At 33.8% G+C, this 21,750-nt stretch overlaps 2 protein-coding genes across 2 annotated transcripts; both read right to left on the reverse strand.

Moving 5' to 3' along the window:
• Positions 1-3,840: 3,840 nt before the first annotated feature.
• LOC139431825 (uncharacterized) lies at positions 3,841-5,037 on the reverse strand. The gene has a single exon (XM_071200028.1). It carries the CDS (start codon positions 5,035-5,037, stop codon positions 3,841-3,843), a length of 1,197 nt encoding a protein of 398 aa, XP_071056129.1.
• A 15,510-nt stretch (positions 5,038-20,547) lies between these two features.
• LOC139431827 (uncharacterized) lies at positions 20,548-21,750 on the reverse strand. The gene has a single exon (XM_071200034.1). It carries the CDS (start codon positions 21,748-21,750, stop codon positions 20,548-20,550), a length of 1,203 nt encoding a protein of 400 aa, XP_071056135.1.

The following is a 21,750-nucleotide window of genomic DNA, read 5'->3' on the forward strand; positions in this document are numbered from 1 at the left end:
TCACAACGAAAACTCAGAAAGTGATGGTGACTTAGACCTTGGGTCTGACGATAGTGCAAATGAAACTTCTTCAGACGAATATAGACAGGTAAGTTTTAAAATATGTGGCTTATTCCCTTCTTCAGTTAAATTAATGTGACTTATTTTATTTTATTTTTTTTTATATTTAAATTACGATGTTATATTTTCATAATGCAAAAATGTTACATTTTCCTATTCTTTGGTTCAAAATGCTTTAAAAATTATACAGGGTGATTCTCTACCGATGCGACAAACTTCGGCAGATGATTCTCTGGCGAAAATTAATGTCAGTTTCTATTATGAACCATATGCGCCTTCGGCACCCCTGAGGAGCTACGCCCCTCTAATTTGGTTTTAATTTTTTGCTCGGAAACCATAAGTACCTTAGGAATGAAATATGGGGTAGAAGTTCAGCTCCTAATAGGCCACGTTTTGAGCCATTTTTAGCTTTTAATCTTGCCCTCAAGTTACCAAACTTGACTACCACCTTCACTTAACTTCGGCGGTTGTAGTTACGTTTGGTAACTTGAGGACCAGATCAAAAGCAGAAAATGGGTCAAAGCGCGGCCTACTAGAAGCTGAACTGGTACAAAAAAATCATTCTTAGATGCTTATGGTTTCCGAGAAAAAATAAAAACCAAATTTTCTTTGGGGGACCGTAGGTCCTCAGAGGAGCAGAAGGCGCTTATGGTTCATAATAAAAATTGGCCTTAATTTTCGACAGAGAATCATCTGCTGAAGTTTGTCGCATCGATAGAGAATCACCCTATAGATACTTAATATATTAGTAATAATTTTAAGAAATTTTAAGAATAATAATATAGTAATAATATTGTGACTTATCCCTTTATGCCTTCGAAAATATCTGAAACTACTTAGTACTATTTTTAGGAAAATGGTTTTACTAATCTTGAAGGTCCGCGTTCTTTAAATAAAAGAATTTCTTTTCACATGCCACCTAAAGCTATTTCTTCAAGAAAGCGCAAGGCAAACTTTGCAAGGCAGGTTAGAAATAAAAAAAAGATTAAACGAAATTTGGGTCACAAATATGTGAATAAACGACAAAAGCAAGTAGCTGAACGAGAACTTGGACCTTCGTGCGACTGTCGCCGAAAATGTCGAAATGCTTTAGAAGGAAAAGAGATGCACATTTTCAACACTTTTTGGGACTTAGCGGATTACAACAAACAAAATATTTACCTTTTTTCGCAAATGAAATCTGTACCGAAAAAAAGGTTATACCCTAAGAAAACAAAAAAAGAAGTATCGTCACGCAAAGTTACTATACAATACTTTGTAAAAGTTAATGGCGTTGATGTCAAGGTGTGCAAGCAAGAATTTCTTGCAGTGCATGGCTTACAAAAATCAAAAAAAAAAGTATTCAGCTTTTGTATGAACGAATTAGCAAAGGAGCTACTACCCCAAAAAGTGACCAACGTGGTAAACACCAGAACAGGGCAAATAAGATTAGTGATGCTGATCGTGATAATGTGAAGGCACACATCAATTCAATTCCTAAATACACCAGTCACTACAGTAGACAAAAAAATCCTGATAAGGTGTACATAGATCAAGACTTATCCATTTCTGCTCTGTACCATGATTATTACCTTGAATGGTGTGAAGACAAAGGTTTACATGCCGTAAATGAAAGTTACTACAGAAACGTGTTTTGTAATGAGTTCAATATTGGATTCAAACTCCCTAAAACCGACACTTGCAAAACATGTGACTTTCTCAACATACAAATAAAACACGCTTTGAGTAAAGGCGAATTAGCAGACACCTTTAAGACTGAACTTGAACTACATCATTGTAGGGCAGAAGAGCTACAAACAAGTCTCAAAGAAGAAATAGAAAAAGCTAAAAACACACGAGATACCCTCGTCTTAAGTTTCGATTTACAGCAGGCTCTACCAGTACCAAATTTAACGGTTGGACCTGCTTTTTATCTAAGAAAAGCGTGGACTTACAACTTAGGAATACATGACTGTATAGAGGATAGAGGATATATGTACATGTGGCCTGAAAATGTAGCCAAGCGAGGCAGCGATGAAATTGCTAGCATTTTATACAAACATTTTAAGAAAAATTGCAATGATCAGTATACAAAGCTTATTGTATATAGCGATAATTGCGCAGGTCAAAATAAAAATTGGACCATTGTTTGTTTATGGCAACAACCAATACGAGAAAATTTTTTTAAGAGCATAGAGCACAGATTTTTAGTAGTCGGTCACACGCATCTTCCATCTGATCGTGATTTTGCAGTTATAGAAAAATACAAGCGCAACTATTTAAAACAAGTATATTGTCCTGAGGACTGGTACCAAGCTGTTTTAAAAGCAAAAAGGAAGAATCCTTTCAATGTTATTATACTTGAACAAGAAGACATTTTATCTTTTAAAGACCTACAGATGAAAATAACAAAAAAAACTGCGGCTGAATAAGCTGAATTTCAGTAAAATCTGTGCTTTTAAATTTGTACAAGACAATCCAAATGGAATGTTCTTTAAACACATTTGGAACGAAGAATATAAAACAGTAAATATAGGTAAAAGAGGTATAAGAAGATCTGTAAATATGTTAATAAAAGATTTAAAAAAAAAATATGATGCTCCCATTCAATTAAACCAAAAGAAACTATCCAATCTTTTCGCACTTCTAAAGTATATACCTCCGATTTATCAAAATTTTTATAGGGAGATTGGTGTTCGTGAAAATAATAATGTAAATAGTGCACCGACTATAGATGATGACATAGAACATTTAGACAACTTCAGCGACATTGACGACGAAAAGTAATTCATCTTAATTTATTAGAACATTTAATAATGTTTATTGTGTGTTATTTTTTGTTTGTTGTGACTATTTCATGAATTAAATGTGTTTTTGTTCTTATCTAGTTATTTTTATTTCAAATTTTCACTTATTTCAGACTCTTTAGTGTTGCCATTATGAATTTGATGTCTTAGGTAATAGCTACTGGACTTCTCGACTTATCATTTTTGAATACATTTTCGTGTAATAAGGGTCTAAGCCACACTATTTTGACATAAATTAAATTTTGTCATTGAAAGCGCTGTTTTTAAAAAAAAATCTTCAGTTTTCATCGAAGAGAAATAAGCAAGTTTCAAATAGTAAATGTTATAGAATTTTTATCTTACTTCTTATTATTTCACGATTTAATTACAAATTAAAATGTTGATTTTCTCAAAAAGTTAGTTGTGTGGCATGTACCGTTGTTGCTCTAACGTCTTCAATTACATTTAGACCTTCCGATTGATTTATCCACCCATCGTTATATATCAACCTGTGATGGTTGCGTTCTAAATATCTTACTGACCTCTGATCTTCAACGTTTAATCGTTGGAATGGTACGCTCGGCTTTAGGTGTAAATGTATAATGTAGCCGGTGGCGGTAATATCCAGAAGAGTAAATTCTTTAACTTCGAATTTAGAGTTGACGTAAAACCCTTGAACGTCTACAACCACACATCTGAACTTCATATTGTAAACTAATATGTGAAATTTAATTTATAACTATAGATACCTCCCCACCCAAAGGTTTTTGTAAAATTATTAAAGAATGTACGTAATGATTATAAATAACTTCTGAGTATTTCGAATTCCAAAGTTATTTATGTTTCAGTAAAATTATGCAGGTATGTGTTATGTTACATTATACTTGCATATAAGTTACTTTAAATATATCTACAATATTTCGAGCGCTGTGTGGGAATTTTATTGGATCCAGTACATCTAATTTACTAAAACGTTATGTTGTTGAGATAGAGTTGTTTACAAACTGATCTATATTTAATTAATCATACCAGTTAAAGGAACATATTTGAAAACACGATCGTGTAAGATTAAACAGTAGAGGGAAGTAGCATTAGGTATCTCTTCACTCGTTTCAAATTCAATGCGAATATCAACGGTTCCAACATTTAAAATATCATTTTGCCGTGAACAATCAATTACAATAATCGGTGTATGTGCTAAAAATGTATCTCTGTTAAACATTGGTTCTGCAAGTTCACGATCGTAATAGGTCTTTGCGAAATTACAATACATTTCATATAAAACTGCAATTTGACCTGTCTTAAAATTTAAATTTAAAGCTTCATAGGGATATTTCTCACTATTTAAAAACACTTTCATATCTGTTAAATTACAGTGGTCAAATTGTGACGCAGAACGTAACGGATTATCTTTTCTATTGATTTGAAACCCTAATATAAAGTATCTGGGCTTTTCTAATTGAGTAGATGTTTTAATTGTCCAAGTGTGTTGTCTATTTTTTGGTAATGATGGGTATTCATGTAAATCAAATGATCTAAATCCCATGTCTAATTCAATTCCTTGTTCAATGTACTCTAAAAGTTTTAAACGTTCAACATCGGCTACAGAAACATGAGGAACTTTCCATACTATTTTATTAATAGTAATCGTCAGATTAGGTAAAAGACTTTCGATAACATTCTTGTCTGAATTACTGCGTACTAAAACTAATTCTTGACGGAAATTTATCAAAATTTTATTATAATCTTCTGCGAACCCAAGAAAATATTTCAAGGGAACACAAAAATCAAAATCTCCTGTATTTTCATTTACTTTAACATTTGGATATTCGAAACCTGCGTTAGAGGCATGATAGTATTCCGATCTTGTTAATGAGCAAAGATTTTTTAATGTGCTAGCTATTCCTGGATTTCTTACTCTGTCAATTACGTTCCCTCCACATTCAAATCGTACTTCACTAAACATATGAGCGATCGGATTTGCTGACAATTTTGAATCTTTATCAACGGTTCCGTCATCTTTCAAGAGTTTCCCTTGTACGTAAATAAAAGATTGACTTGGTAACGTGTAAACGTCCTGTTGTTGAATTGTAATACGAATTTCATCGCTATTGTTAAAAGAATTTGATGAGTATGGTAAATGATTATGATACTGAATCCGTACGAGTGAATTATCAAATTGTACTTTATCAGAGACGTTTAAGATACTCATATTGTTATTATTTTATTAATTTGTAGCGGTTTTTATTTTCATTTTTCGTAATTTTATTATTTTCATAATTTAACACCATCTATGGTTGGTTTGACGTAAGATTCGATGCATTTTTAGTGATTTTTATTATGTTTTGATTGATTGGGGTGGGGGGATTTATTTCCGTTTAGATATTGTTTTCGTGGTTACAAGCGGTTTAACCAGTCGTCTTCGAACCGTTGTGTCTTTGGGTTCGATTGAGGAGGCGTCTGATTTTTAAATGGGCTGATACCACGTTTTTGAGATAAGAGTGTCTTAGAAGAGTTTTGCATTGGTGTTTTGGCAAGATCTTCGTTTGCGGATTTTCCGGATTGGCTCTTATACTCATTTATTTTGGCACCTGTTGGAGTGTCTCATCGGATAGTTTTTTCCGGATTTATTCGTGGTTTATTTCACCCATCACGTGAAGCCGTTATAGATCGTCAGGTAAAACGCTTTGTTATTTTCATAATTGGGGTTTTGCATTGTTTATTTTTGGGTTATGGGTTTTTGTTCATTCATATTTCGGATTTTAATTTTTGTTTTCCCTTTAGGCTTTTTATTTTTGCGTCTTATTATAAACTTTTACTAATATATATATATTTATATATACAGTGCTAGCGTAAAGTAACCCCCCCCCTGTTCAACTTCCGAACAAATTGAGATATCACTATGAACAAAAAAACGTCAGTTTCTATATTTTATCAGCACAAATATTTTCTTATGGAAAATTTTGCCATCACTTTTAGTTTTTCCGGAAAATAGATCAACTTTGTTTTTTTAAATGGAACACCCAGTATATTATGGTATCTTCCGAAAGATGAAAACAATACGAATCCAACGGTACCTCACAATCAAATATCGGTTTATTAGTTTTTCGCATAAAAATTAAACAAAATGCGGAATTTTGCCGGAAAAACCAACGTATCTTCGTCGACTACCTGTCGAAATGCAATCGGCCAGGTAAATGGTGGACGGTAGGTTTACGGTCGGTATACGCTCGAGCTAAGACGGATTTAAAATTGCAAGTTCAATTACTTATTTTTTTTAGAAATGAAATAAAAGTTGTTTGGAAGTATATTAAATTTATGAATTAATCATATTTTATCAAAAAATATTTATAAAGAAAAAAAGTCAATATAAGAAATGAAATTTTCTTATTAAAGATTTTGCTAGTATAGGTAACGGTTGAAAAATTTGCTTAGTGTTGTTATTGAATAATAAAAGAATTTTTTATTTATTAAGAATCAAATATTAAGTAAATTGTTCGATATGATTACTTTGAACTTCTAGGCAGTGGTACCATCTTTGTAGTGTTTCCTCTCTCACACGGCTTAACATGTGATCAATATTTTGGTAGACGTCAATAATTTTCTGTTTTAAATCCTCAATACTACCCAACGGAATTTCATATACCTTGGATTTTAAATAACCCCATAAAAAGAAATCTAAAGGTGTCAGATCTGGTGATCTTGTTGTCCATTAAAATTTTTATCAAGATAATTTCGTACCATTGGCGCATAATGTGGAGGTGCTCCGTCTTGATGAAACACTAGTTCCATTTCAAAATCGTCAGAATTCTGTTGTACAATTTGCAAAAGTCTTGAAAAAAAAACATTTACTTTCTAATGAAATTGAGTGATAACGTCACGATATTCATGTGGATTAACATCACGCCGATGCAATTTTCCACCCAAAAAGAAAGTACATTCATCACTGAAACAAATATGTTTCAAGTAAAATCGATTTCGTTCAACCATATTTGTCATTAGCTCACAAAATTTTGTTCTTCTATATCAGGGTCATCTTCTGTTAATTCATGAAGCATTTTTATTTAAAATGGATGATATTTATTCTTCTTTAAGTATTTTCACGTCGTCCAACAACGACGCGGAAATATTTAACACATCACACGTTGATGCGATAGCAGCAGACGACATCATGGGCACATTAAATACTTCTGTTAATATCTGACGACCAGTTCTTTTGCGGTCTTCGACGCTTCCAGTTTCCAAAAACTTATTCACAAGCTCTCTTAAATATTTTCGACTAATTGGATGTTCAGGAAATCGTTCCTTAAATTGTCGGCCTGTTTCATGTAGATTTCAGTCAGCACGAGCGAATATTAAAATTGCTTCGATTTTGTGCTCTAAACTCCTTCTAGCCTTTTTGATCTCGCCTTTCTTTGGTTAAGCTAGGTACATAGTGTCGACAAAGTCGCGGCGACAAAGACGCAAAGAAGTCGCATTCAGTATAAAATGCATGTAGTGTTCATAGTAACTGCGACAAAGACATTGTCGCGGCTGTGCGCGACTTAGTTGCATCTCGACAAAGACGCACCCATACGCAGCCTAGTGTAACGTAAATAGTGCCGTAAAATTTGTGTTCATGCTATCGCGTCAGTGTCGCTGATATTAAAAAAAGTTGAAAAATTCGCTATTCCGCATGTTTATATTTTTGTTTTAAGTTGTAGAGGGCGCTCAACTCGAGTTACATTCAGCTTATATTAATATAAGTTAATCGTTGTAGAACGAATACGTTTGTTTGTTAACAATACTTGACAATAATGTTTGACATCGAAAAATTTATTGATGCTATTGAAGAGCGTCCAGCTCTATATAATTTAGCAAATAACGACTACCATAATCGTGACTTAAAAATTAGGTTATGGGAAGAAATCGGAGAAATAATGTATTTAGATTGGGCTAAGTTAAATAATAAAGAAAAAAACGAAAGAGGTAAGTTAAAGTGTAATAATGTACTTTATTTCATGAAATAATTTAAATGTAATCATATTGCCAAGAAAGTGCACCTACAGAGGACACAAAATAGTCGGCAAATTTTTCCCTCGTAGCTAATGCAATATTTGAACCACCTCCAGTCGCAATAGGCTCAATATTATCGAATTGAAAATCTTGTACCTCGTCATTGTTGTGCGACCCATGATTATCTTTTCTTATTACAAAATTATGTAGTATACAAGCTGCCTTAACAACATCTGTAACAAAGTCGGGATCTAAATTTATTGCAGTATGGAAAATTCTCCACTTATTAGCAAGGATTCCAAAGGCACATTCAACATAACGCCTTGCTCTCGAAAGTCGGTAATTGAATATTCTCTTTCTGACGCTCAAATTTTTTCTGCTATAACCTCTTAAAACATGTTTACTACAACCGAAGGCAGTTCGGTTTGTGCCTTCGGAGAGTGAACACGTGTTCGTTGGTGCTCTGCTCTTAGGTGCTATACTTGTGCGTTTCTTTTCGTTTGTTTATTATCAGGGGTATCCTGAGTAACTTTGGGGTTGTTTTTCACTTTTTCTTTGGTATGATTTTTGTTTTGGATTGAATTTTGATTTCTCTTTATTAGTTTATTGTATTATTTTCGTATTGGTGTCCTTGAAATCCTGACCGGTCTGACTTCGATCAGACCGGGGGTGGGGTTATCGCCCCCGCTCTTAAGAGCGTGCTTACTTTCTCGTGCGGTAGTGCGGCTCATTGAAGAGTAACGCTATGGACCTTGCGGAAACAACTTCTCCGAATACTTTCGTTGTAGAAGGTACTTCGGCTTCTGCTAAAAACGATTTAGATAAGTCAATCTCTACTGTTAATGATACTACTAGTAATAATAAGATGTCCTTCGCCAATGTAGTTAAAGATAAAGGGTATATCTTTCCATCTAGAGATCAAGCCGTATTGTTCGATGCTATTGATGATATCACTAAGAATGATTATATTATTGGTTTAGGTGAACTCATTGGACCAAAAAAAATCTCTTTCGCCTCTAGAGTATCTAACAATCGCATTTGCATCTATTTATCATCTAAAGAGGACGTTGAATGTTTTATGACATCACATGGAGGAATCACCATCAACAGTAAATTTCTCTCTGCCAGACGTTTAGTCTCTCCTGCAAAACGGGTTATAATATCAAATGTTTCTCCCTCATTGCCTCATGATATTATTCAAGAGAAATTAAAATCTATTGGTCTCCAACTTGTGTCGCCAATCAGTTTTATTGGTGCTGGTATTAACAGACCTGAGTATCGGCATATTCAGAGTTTTCGCCGACAAGTTTACATTGGTTTAGAAAATGATACTCCTCTACCTAGTTCAGTTTTAATAGAACATCAAGAAAATACCTTTAGACTTTTCTTAGCAACTGATGAAATCAGATGTTTTGTTTGTAAAAAAGTGGGACATATTGCCAATAAGTGTCCTAATAAAATGGATGAGCAACATTCTATTATTACTACAGCTGATGTTCATAATGCAATGGAACAGCTTGAAAATACACTAGTTGAACCCATAAAAAACATATCCTCTAATATTCCACAGTCGTATAGTACTACTGAAGATAATGTTGTAGTACATAAAATGGATATAGTAACCTCAGCAGAGGACAGGAAAAGAAAAGTATCTTCGTCTACTAGTTCGGTTTTATCTATGGGTGAAGTATCTAGAGTTTCTCCGGAGAAAAAAATAGAATTTCTAAAACCGCTTCCGAAAAAACATAAAACAATCATAAATGACAAGCTAACTGATGACAATGAGATGTTTTTGGAATTCAAAGATTTATTTAGGGATGATATGTTTATTTCCTATGATAATTTTTGTCAATTCATAAGGAACTGTAAGGGTAGACAGGATATTTCTAATATTGTCAATCATTACTGTCAAGATCCGACATCTCTACATGATTTGTTAATTATGGTTATCCGATCTGTGAAAACTAATGTATTGAAAGGTCGCTTGAAACGTTTGATCAAAAAGGTTAGAGCATGTGGTTTAACACCTAACATTGACCTCTCAGACTGTTCCCAAGAGGGTTCTTCTTCGGAAGCTTCAACTTACTAACTAATCGTTTTCTATTATCCTGTATTATCTAATTTTTTATTTTCTTATCAATGGCAAACATAATTCAATGGAACTGTAATGGCCTTATCCATCATTACTGTGATTTGAAGTTGTTGTTAAATCGATATTCCCCTGTATGCATTTGCTTGCAAGAAACCCATCTTCATCCTGGGCAGCCCTATTCCATCAAAGGATACTCTAGTTATAGGAAAGATTTTCCAAAAATTCTAAGAGCTAGTGGTGGTGTTGCTATCCTAGTTAATGAATCCATGAAGGCTGTTTCCATCAATTTATCAAGTAATATACAAGCGGTTGCAGTTCGTTTAGTAGTACCTTTTAACATTACTATATGTAATGTATACTTGCCTGAATTTGATTGGCAATTGCATGACTTACGTAACCTTATACAACAACTGCCACCTCCATTCTGTATTGTGGGTGATTTTAATGCTCATAGTCCCCTATGGGGATCTAATCGTACAGACGCCCGTGGTGCTATTATAGAAAGACTACTTGAGGATGACAATTTGGTTATTTTGAACACTGGTTCAATGACGCACCTCTCCGCGCGGTCTAGTTCCTTCTCAGCTATAGATTTGTCAATTGTCTCTCCCCAGATTGCTACACTTTTTACGTGGGAGGTAATAAATGATTTGCATAACAGTGATCACTTTCCAATAAGACTATTCACTACTGACTTTCCATATACTGATGCATGTTTTCAGCGTAAATGGTGTACCAAAAAAGCTAATTGGAAGTTATATCAGATGTCCATTAGAACGTCATCTGCTTCGGAAGCAATCGATAATGATATTGAATCCTTTTGTGCAATGATACTAGAGGCAGCCAAAAGATCAATTCCACGCTCATCAGGTATTCCTTTAAAGAAAGCTGTTCCCTGGTGGAATAAGGATGTAGCAATAGCAATTCGTAATAAAAAATCCGCCTTTAATTTGTTCCGTAGACATCCCACAGAAGAAAATCTTATCCACTTTAAAAAGCTAAGAGCGGTTGCTAGACGACAGATACTTGAAAGTAAAAGAAATTCATGGAATAACTATGTATCTTCCATAACTTCCAATACTCCAAGCTCACAGATATGGAAAATGGTAAAAAGTATTAATAATAGTGCATCCTTTTTTTCTATTAAATATCTCATGGAAGACAATGTTCTTGTATCATCTGTTGACAACATAACAGAATTACTCGCTAACACTTTTGCTGCTACTAGTTCTACTAATAATTATGATCCTAAATTCCTAACAACCAAAAGACAGAAAGAGACTCCTCTTGATTTCTGTACCAATGAACATTTCGATTATAATTCGCCATTCAATATGTGTGAGCTAAACCGTGTCCTGAATAAGCCGAAACGATCATCTGCCGGACCTGATAATATTCCATATGAATTCCTTACCAATTTAACATGCGATGCCAAAACGTTCTTGTTAAATCTATATAATCGTATTTGGAGTAGTGGTACTTATCCTAATAACTGGAAAAAGGCCATAGTAGTTCCGTTGCTTAAAGAAAATAAAGACCCCACATTATCTAACAGTTACCGACCTATAAGCTTAACGTGTTGCATTGGTAAAATACTAGAGAAAATGGTGAGCTATAGGTTGATGCATATAGTAGAACAGGAAAACCTACTTTCTAACTTCCAATTTGGATACAGACAAGGTCGCTCCACAATTGATAGTATTGTTTTGCTTGAGAATGCTATTCAGGAAGCTTTTCTACAAAAACAGGTTTTGGTAGCGGTGTTTTTTGACTTAGAAAAAGCATATGACATGACATGGCGCCATGGAATAATGATTCAATTGCACAGCTGGGGTTTACGTGGCATTTTGCCTATGTTTATTCAATCATTTCTTTCGGACCGTTCCTTTTGTGTCAGAGTGGGGAATGGGATCTCATCGGAGCATTTGTTGGAAAATGGCGTTCCTCAGGGTTCTACTTTAAGCGTGGCCCTTTTTCTCATTGCTATGAATGGTGTAATATCCAATCTTAACCCAGAAATAGGAAGATCTTTATACGTGGATGACCTTTGTATATATTTGAAAGGATCCACAGTACAACAACTTAATAATTCACTTCAGTCTGCCATCAACACTATATTAGAGAACACTATATCGATTGGTTATAAGGTATCTGTGCAAAAAACAAAGTGTGTTCTATTCTCTAGACGATATCGTCATCAAGAAAATCCTTCTTTGCATTTACAAAGTATCCGTATTGGTGTTGTTCCTGAAATTAAATTCTTAGGGATGATATTCGATGCCAAGTTACGATGGCAGAGCCATATTCAGTACATTATTTCGCGTTGTCGGAAATCATTAAATCTACTGCGCGTTTTATCTGGTACAAGGTGGGGGGCTGATACTACAGTGCTGAAGATGTTGTATAAAAGTGTGATATTGCCTGTTATTGATTATGGTAGTGTGGTGTATTCCTCTGCAAGAATAACCGTACTCAAAAAACTTAATGTAATACACAATCTTGCAATACGGTACATACTTGGGGCTTTTCCCACTAGTCCGGTTCATAGTTTGTATTGTGAGTCTGGTATTGCTCCTCTTCACCATCGGCGTAATTGGCAAATTCTTAATTATTTTGTAAAAAAACGCATACAACCTGAGCACCCAATCTCTATATTGTTTTCCCAACAGCCACCTGTCTACAGATTAACAGCCACAAGACCGGCAATAGTAAGAGCCAAAGAATTGCTGGGAACTTTAGATTTTACGATGCCCCCCTTACTTTCTTTATGCAGTATCGAATTTACTCCTTGGCAGTTAAATAAACCCGTTTTCAATTTAAATCTTACATGTTATGCTAAAGAGAGTACACCACGGGAATTACTTAGAGCTGAATTTAGAAATATAATCAATGCCTATGATGATGCTGTTTTTATTTATACTGATGGTTCCAAAAAGGAGAGTGGGGTTGGTTGCGCGTTTGTGGTTGGGGATAGTGATTATTCATGGAGCTTGCAGAGTTTTGCGTCTATCTTCTTTGCGGAGTTGTATGCCATCTTCCAGGCTCTGTTATTCATCCGTATGAGTCATAATGGAAATAACTTTGTCATAGTTACAGACTCGTTGAGTGCTCTTAAATCATTACAAGCAATGTGTCCAAATGAACCGATGGTACGGATGGTTGGAGAATTGTTACATGTTATCTTGCTTTCTGGAAAACAGATCGTATTTATATGGGTGCCCGGTCATATCGGCATTGAGGGTAATGAAAGGGCAGATAAAGCAGCAGGACACGGGGTTGACGGTAACAGTGTTGACGTCAGTGTATGTCGTCATAAGGATGTCATAAGGCATCTTAAATCGCTGGTATATAACAAGTGGCAGAATGACTGGCAACACAATGAAAGTTTTCTACGCCGTATCAAACCCTTAATAAAACCTTGGAATCAGCCCATTATCTTCAATAGATTAGAACAGGTGAAACTAGCGAGATTACATATAGGACATACACAACTAACTTCCGGTTATTTGTTAAAACGAGAACCAAGACCTGTATGTTTGGGCTGCGAAGTTCATCTCACGGTAATGCATATCCTGCTAGACTGTGAATTATATGCCAACGAGAGACAATTACATAATATCTCATGTCTGGATGATGCATACGCGAATTCTGTTAATTTGATTGAATTTTTTAAGTGCATTGATTTGTTCCATCAATTATAAATACGGTGAGCGCTAAAGATCTTCGCTATCGAAGCGCTTCTAATATCAATAATAATACAACCGAAGGCATCATCTGCTACAATCACCATTGGTGTTTTTATTTTTGTTTGGAGTATAATGTTATCTTCCGGAATGTTTAACGTGTTGCTTTGTATTCTCTTAAACAACGAAGAATTTTTGAATACATTACTATCTCCACTTTTTCCATATGCACCTACATCAATGGCCGTAAAGCAGTAATTGCTATCTACCAAACCAAGTAACACAATAGAGAAAAAATGTTTATAATTGTAGTATAAAGAAGCACTATGTGGTGGTTTAACAATTCTGATATGTTTACCATCGAGGGCTCCAATACAATTTGGAAAATTGCTATTCCGGAAGAAATCGTCTGAAATTTTTTTCCACTGTTCTTCTGTGGGTTCCGCTAAAAACTCGTTCACCATAGTATTCCATACAGCACAACATGTTTCTCGAATAATATTGGACACAGTTGATACACCAACACGATACTCAAATGCCAATGATCTGAAGGAATTGCCCGTTGCTAAGAATCTAAAACGTAGGAGCATATTATTATAAAACTTTTAAAATCATATTATTTTAGGAAAAACCATGCAGAAAAAATGGAAGTCTGTAAGAGACAGCTTTAATCGAGAGTTAAGACTTCAGAAATTTCAGAAAAGCGGAGACTCGGCAACAAACAGAAAAACGTACGAATATTTTAACAAGCTTTTGTTTCTCTTGCCCAATTCTGAAAATCGTGAAACAGCTACTAATGTTTCGGTACAACTAGACGATAACGGAAATAATAATAACCTCAGTGAAACTCCATCTACATCTGGAACTCATAAAAAGAAGCGCAAAAGCAATTTTGAAGAAGAACTACTAAACATTTTACAATCCAAAAAGGCTAAATCTAATGACATTGAAAACGATAGTGATAGAATGTTTCTTCTGTCGTTTTTAAACGATATGAAGACGTTGTCTCTTCAAACAAAAAACTGGGTGAAAATGCAATTTATGCAAATAATGCAGCAAGCTACAACGGGGTTAAATGTCGGTCAACTTTCTCATGCAATAAATGTCGGACCATCAACACCTCAAATTAACCGACATTCAATTATACCCTTTAATTGTGAATCTACAGGCCATTCATCACAAAATTTTGAATCTCCTAGTCCAGCTGCGTCGTCGACAATGGATTCCGATATATATGATATGTACACACATTTATAATAATATTTAATAAATGCTTTCGTTATTACTTACCTGAGTGTTATTGCTACCCTTTCTTGAACAGTTATTCTTTGCATAATATTCCAATTTTTCTTTGAGACCGTATTTTTAACATTATTGCATAATGTATCAAATGTACTAGGTGTCATACGGTAATAAGCAAAGAACTTATCTTCATTCTCGCGTAATGTTATATGTAACGTGTGAAACTGTCCGTTAGTAAATCTATTTCTATTTATTGGATGAACAGAATATCTCCTCTGTCTTCTTTTCTTTCTTAAATGTCTGACAGCTAGTAATGCTACACAAGCATCATCAACGAAATCCATCTTTGAATTGCCAACAAACTGCACTACATGACGAATTTGTTCGACAATGTCGTGTCGCGGACAGTTTCAATTACTAGCGACAGCGACACGACATTGTCGCCGCGACTTTGTCGAGACTATGTACCTAGCCTTATACTTGGTCGGGTAGAATTCAAAGATAGAAATGAAGAAAATATTTGCATGCCGACTTAAATACAAAATTTCAAGGTACCTACAAACTTTAAAATTGTTGTTATGACAATTTTTTCTTACAAGTTTTAAGAAGAACTTTCTTTTTATTCTTTTCTTACATTGATTGTTTCATAAAAAAATTTCTAAAAAAATTGCCGATTTTAACCCTGCTTAACCCGAGCGTAGACTGACCTTTAACTGACCGTCCATCATTTACCTGGTCCATTGTATCTCGACAGGTAGTCAACGAAGATACGTTGGTTTTTCCGGCGAAATTCCGCATTTTGTTTAATTTTTATGCAAAAAACTAATAAACCGATATTTGATTGTGGGGTATCGTTGGATTCGTATTGTTTTATTCTTTCGGAAGGTACCATAATATACTGGGTGTTCCATTTAAAAAAACAAAGTTGATCCAATTTCCGGAAAAACTAAAAGTGACAGCAAAATTTTCCATAAGAAAATATTTGTGCTGATAAAGTATAGAAATTGACGTGTTTTTGTTCATATTGATATCTCAATCCGTTCAGAAGTTAAAAGGGGGGGGGGGGTTACTTTACGCTAGCACTGTATATATATCTTCGAGCAAGAGGTTTTCCGTCGTAAAGCATCGAATCCAATCTTACGTCAACCAACCATCGCCTTCGTGGAGGTTTCGACCTCGTGGTTTACATTTCCTGAGAGCAGCCATCTTAATTTCCGTTTTCTACGTCCGGTTCCTTCCGAAGAAAGAGAGAGGGATAGGAAGCTGCGCAAAGGGTCTACGCAAGTAAAACATAACCAAACATAACCTTTTGGACGTCGGACGCGTCTTGGCGGTCTTGGCGCAATTCAGGATTAGTAACTATGAGAGAAAGATTTAATTCTTCGTGTTTTTTGATTTAATGATTAATTAATTAATTAATACTTTTTTTGATTAAGAGTCTTCAACTCGATATATATATATATCTTTTTGTTATTATCACCGATTTAAAATTTATTAAGATAGATACTTTTCTTTTAATTTTGTTAACTTATCGCTTGGACGTTACGGGCTTGTTTACTTTTTTTGACACTTATTTTGGGTGTCCCACAATTATATTTACATCAGCTGATGATAATTTATTATGTACTAATTTTACTTTCTTTCAGGATTTTATTATTTGTATTTCATTTTTGGTTTCTCGAATCAAAAGCGATAAGGTTTTTGGAGATTAATTTCATATCCTTACTTCTCATTATTAAAGTACATTATTGGTATAATACTAGATATTGTAGTAATATCTACCTACCAGTATTAAGATCTAATTTAAGTAATTAGAATACATTAAAAAATAAAGTCCAGAATACGAAGTTAGGGAGATCAGAAGTACAACTGTAGAATCATTAGTATCGGAGACCAAAACGTGGTTCTTCTACCTAAAAGAGATAAATTAAATTAATATCAAATAAAAAAACCATGAGTCCAAATTAGTTAAATTAAATGAACAGATCAGTATTGAACGAATTAAAAAGAAATAACTTACGGTTTAACGTTTTAATAGAGATTCCTACGAGTAGCCATGTACTTTGTTCACTGTTTAGATTAAGTTATTGTAATTTTAAGTTCCGTTGTATTGTTAGTAAATTTATTCGTAAACCAGGGTATTTGCCGTTGTTGATTCGTTTAAAGTTGCGTATTTCCTTTGTAATTTAACTTAGCTAGAGAAACCTCAAAAGCGAAAGACATAACCTCAAATGTCAATTTTTCAATGTATTTATTTTCCAAAAGAAAACCTTTTAGTAACTAAAAAGAGAAAGATTAGAATACAAATATCATAAATCAAAAGAAAATTCAATGGTGAAAGCTTAGATTGAAGGGGAAATTGGGTAGTTCGGAGTGAATTTGCCAAATGTCCGAAATGAAGGAGAATTAAAGAAACTCCATTTGCTGGGGTAAAATAAAGTGCGCGAATCAAGAAAGTAGAAAGAAATGTGAGTAAAATGGTCATTTTATGGAGATTTTTGTGAAAGTTTGGAAAATTTGGTTAGTTCCGAATTTAATCAAGAGATGGCGCTAAAATCGAAATTTTTGACCAAATTTGGAAAGTTTGATCGGCGAAGGACCAGTTGCCATGGGAATGAGGAAATTTTCAGAGGGGGAACACCGAGTCTATACATATAAGAGCGAAGAAAAGTCAGTCTACAGAAGAGTCTACGTAAGTCAGTCGAAGTGGTCAGTTCGTGTATCAAAATTTTTGACATTTAACCTAAAACTACGAAGTATTTAAAAAAAAAAAAGAAATTAAGAAATTGAAAGAGAAGAAAAGATAATTATCATCAAGAGAAGAAAATTAAAAGAATTTAACTAAGAAGAGAAAAAAAAAATAAATAAATAAAACGTCGAGTCAAAATCTACGTACCTGGAAGAAGAAAATTTAATCCCGGAGGAGTTTGAAGAAGAGAAAAAAAATAAAGAAATATTCCCGAGAGGAGAAGATCCATCTTCGACGAGCTGAAGGAAAGGTCCATATTGACGAGGTGAAGAAATAAAAGGAACCATCCAAAAAAGAAAGACCAGCCAGAGAGGAATTGGTTGTTTCGAGTTCAATCCGATAAATCGACATCTGAAAACAGGATTAAAGCTAAGAATTTTCGATTTTTTCTTTCTCATTTGATTATTTAAACAAATCACTTACCTTAAATTTAATGATAATTTCACTCATTTTCCACAATTAACAAATTTTTCTGATTGAATTCTGCGGAAACTATTTTTGTTTGTATTCATTCATCTCATAACAGAAAGCGAGGTTATGAATCCAATTTAGTATTTTGACAGTTCGATAACTATATTTGATCTAATAATAGAAACCTCTAAATTACTGAATCATTTTAATTATTTCTGGATAATATTTTAAATTTCAAACATTCATTTACAAACAAAGATAATTGGAGTTTGTGTGTTTCGCTAAGAGAACCGACTAAAATCCCTGAGCGTAAAATAATTTGAGTCTCGTGCTAGGTTAGAATTTAAAATACATTTTTGTTTGTTATTGTTAATTAAATTTTTTTTAAATATTTATTTTGTTCTCAAAAAATAAAAAAATTTTATATAGTTTGTTATCAAAAAATCAAATAATTTTTCTTTATTAACGCTACAAATTGGCACCAAAACGTAAGGCCCACCAAAATCAACACATAAAATTGTCACCCGAACGTGGGGCACAAAAAATTGAAATTATTATACTATATAATATATAGTTTTTATATATATTATAATAATGCGTAACTTATAAAAATAATTTTAAAAGTCGCGTTACAAAGGCGAAGTCAAAAATATGTGTGTGTGGTTCGGGTCGAGCCGTAATTCTTAAATTTTTGCTAAATGCCCCCGCTTGCGCAGCCAGACTTCTATATGAAAATTTTAACCGTTTATACCATCGGGTACAACCTTGAAAAATGTTAGAATGTGTGTTGCACAACAACAATAACTTAAACGTTTATACGTAATTAGACGAATATAAACTTGTTATACAATGCAAATAATATATTATGCATTTTATTTTCTCGAATCTTCGCCGCACCTTGATTTATTGACAGTGTATGCAAATAGAAATGCAAATGAAAATAGAAATTTAAAATGCAATAAAATAAAGTTGACTATAATACAATGTATGACGTGTTTTAACTGGTGACACGCGTAAATTTTTAAAAATTCATGCGACGTTATAGAATTAAGATACAATTATTTTCGTAGTATTAAAATACATGTAGCTTTAAAATATTTATTGAGCGATAAATGGCGCGCGTATAGCTATGGGCGTTCTAAATCAAAATCCCAAAAGATTTAACGTAGGGGTGTCCAAAAGTACTTTTTATCCCCACCACTACCTCCTTCTGACCACGTACACATTTTAAATTCATCTGATGAGCGATAGATAGCGCGCGTATAGCTATAGGCGTTCTGGACCAAACTCCCATAAGATTTAATATAGGGGGGTTCGAAATCACATTTTATCCCCACCACTACCTCCTTCTGGCCACGCCCACATTTTAAATTCAACCAATCAGAGCGCAGCATTCTCCAAGAACCCTCCTTTTGGCGGGAAATTTGAATGAGGCTATCTAGATCGACGGGCCTTATCACGATGACGTCATTGTCGATACATGTGGACACAAAGCGTTGAGCGATAAATGACGCGCGCTAGGTGGGGGGTGTTGCCTGATGGGCGATAGATGGCGCGCGTAAAAATTTAAAATTCAGTTTCATTCAGTTTAAAATTCATGTGATGCCATCTGGTGGTGGTGGTAAAAGAGAATAAAGATACATATTTTTTAACAAAAATAAATATTAATTTATTGATTAAAACATAAATTTAATAATACAATAGGAATATTTCTAATAATAATTCAGGCAACTTAAATACAAGTAACTTTATTTTGTTTACATAAAAATTTTTTTAAAATTAAAACATTGTTCTGTGAACATACCGCTGGACAACAGCCGACGTGGAACCAACATTGATTGGAGGTTGAATTTAATTTAGTTTCATCCTCTTCCGCAAATTCTAACGCAATATCTGTTATTATTGAATTATTACTATTATGGTTACGTGTTTCCAAAAACTGCTTCTTTTGATTTCCCTTAACAAATATTTGATCGTAGGAGGAAATTAAACCATCAATTACATTTAGACCTTCCGATTGATTTATCCACCCATCGTTATATATCAACCTGTGATGGTTGCGTTCTAAATATCTTACTGACCTCTGATCTTCAACGTTTAATCGTTGGAATGGTACGCTCGGCTTTAGGTTTAAATGTATAATGTAGCCGGTGGCGGTAATATCCAGAAGAGTAAATTCTTTAACTTCGAATTTAGAGTTGACGTAAAACCCTTGAACGTCTACAACCGCACATCTGAACTTCATATTGTAAACTAATATGTGAAATTTAATTTATAAAACTATAGATACCTCCCCACTCAAAGGTTTTTGTAAAATTATTAAAGAATGTACGTAATGATTATAAATAACTTCTGAGTATTTCGAATTCCAAAGTTATTTATGTTTCAGTAAAATTATGCAGGTATGTGTTATGTTACATTATACTTGCATATAAGTTACTTTAAATATATCTACAATATTTCGAGCGCTGTGTGGGAATTTTATTGGATCCAGTACATCTAATTTACTAAAACGTTATGTTGTTGAGATAGAGTTGTTTACAAACTGATCTATATTTGATTAATCATACCAGTTAAAGGAACATATTTGAAAACACGATCGTGTAAGATTAAACAGTAGAGGGAAGTAGCATTAGGTATCTCTTCACTCGTTTCAAATTCAATGCGAATATCAACGGTTCCAACATTTAAAATATCATTTTGCCGTGAACAATCAATTACAATAATCGGTGTATGTGCTAAAAATGTATCTCTGTTAAACATTGGTTCTGCAAGTTCTCGATCGTAATAGGTCTTTGCGAAATTACAATACATTTCATATAAAACTGCAATTTGACCTGTCTTAAAATTTAAATTTAAAGCTTCATAGGGATATTTCTCACTATTTAAAAACACTTTCATATCTGTTAAATTACAGTGGTCAAATTGTGATGCAGAACGTAACGGATTATCTTTTCTATTGATTTGAAACCCTAATATAAAGTATCTGGGCTTTTCTAATTGAGTAGATGTTTTAATTGTCCAAGTGTGTTGTCTATTTTTTGGTAATGATGGGTATTCATGTAAATCAAATGATCTAAATCCCATGTCTAATTCAATTCCTTGTTCAATGTACTCTAAAAGTTTTAAACGTTCAACATCGGCTACAGAAACATGAGGAACTTTCCATACTATTTTATTAATAGTAATCGTCACATTAGGTAAAAGACTTTCGATAACATTCTTGTCTGAATTACTGCGTACTAAAACTAATTCTTGACGGAGATTTATCATTATTTTATTATAATCTTCTGCGAACCCAAGAAAATATTTCAAGGGAACACAAAAATCAAAATCTCCTGTATTTTCATTTACTTTAACATTTGGATATTCGAAACCTGCGTTAGAGGCATGATAGTATTCCGATCTTGTTAATGAGCAAAGATTTTTTAATGTGCTAGCTATTCCTGGATTTCTTACTCTGTCAATTACGTTCCCTCCACATTCAAATCGTACTTCACTAAACATATGAGCGATCGGATTTGCTGACAATTTTGAATCTTTATCAACGGTTCCGTCATCTTTCAAGAGTTTCTCTTGTACGTAAATAAAAGATTGACTTGGTAACGTGTAAACGTCCTGTTGTTGAATTGCAATACGAATTTCATCGCTATTGTTAAAAGAATTTGATGAGTATGGTAAATGATTATGATACTGAATCCGTACGAGTGAATTATCAAATTGTACTTTATCAGAGACGTTTAAGATACTCAT

The sequence above is a fragment of the Onthophagus taurus genome, chromosome 11 (assembly GCF_036711975.1).
Source record: "Onthophagus taurus isolate NC chromosome 11, IU_Otau_3.0, whole genome shotgun sequence".
Classification (NCBI taxonomy): Eukaryota; Metazoa; Arthropoda; class Insecta; order Coleoptera; family Scarabaeidae; genus Onthophagus; species Onthophagus taurus.

What these genes read in the sequence shown, in the direction of transcription:
- LOC139431825 (XM_071200028.1), bottom strand. Translation starts at nt 5,037, where the DNA reads ATGAGTATCTTAAACGTCTCTGATAAAGTACAATTTGATAATTCACTC.
- LOC139431827 (XM_071200034.1), bottom strand. Translation starts at nt 21,750, where the DNA reads ATGAGTATCTTAAACGTCTCTGATAAAGTACAATTTGATAATTCACTC.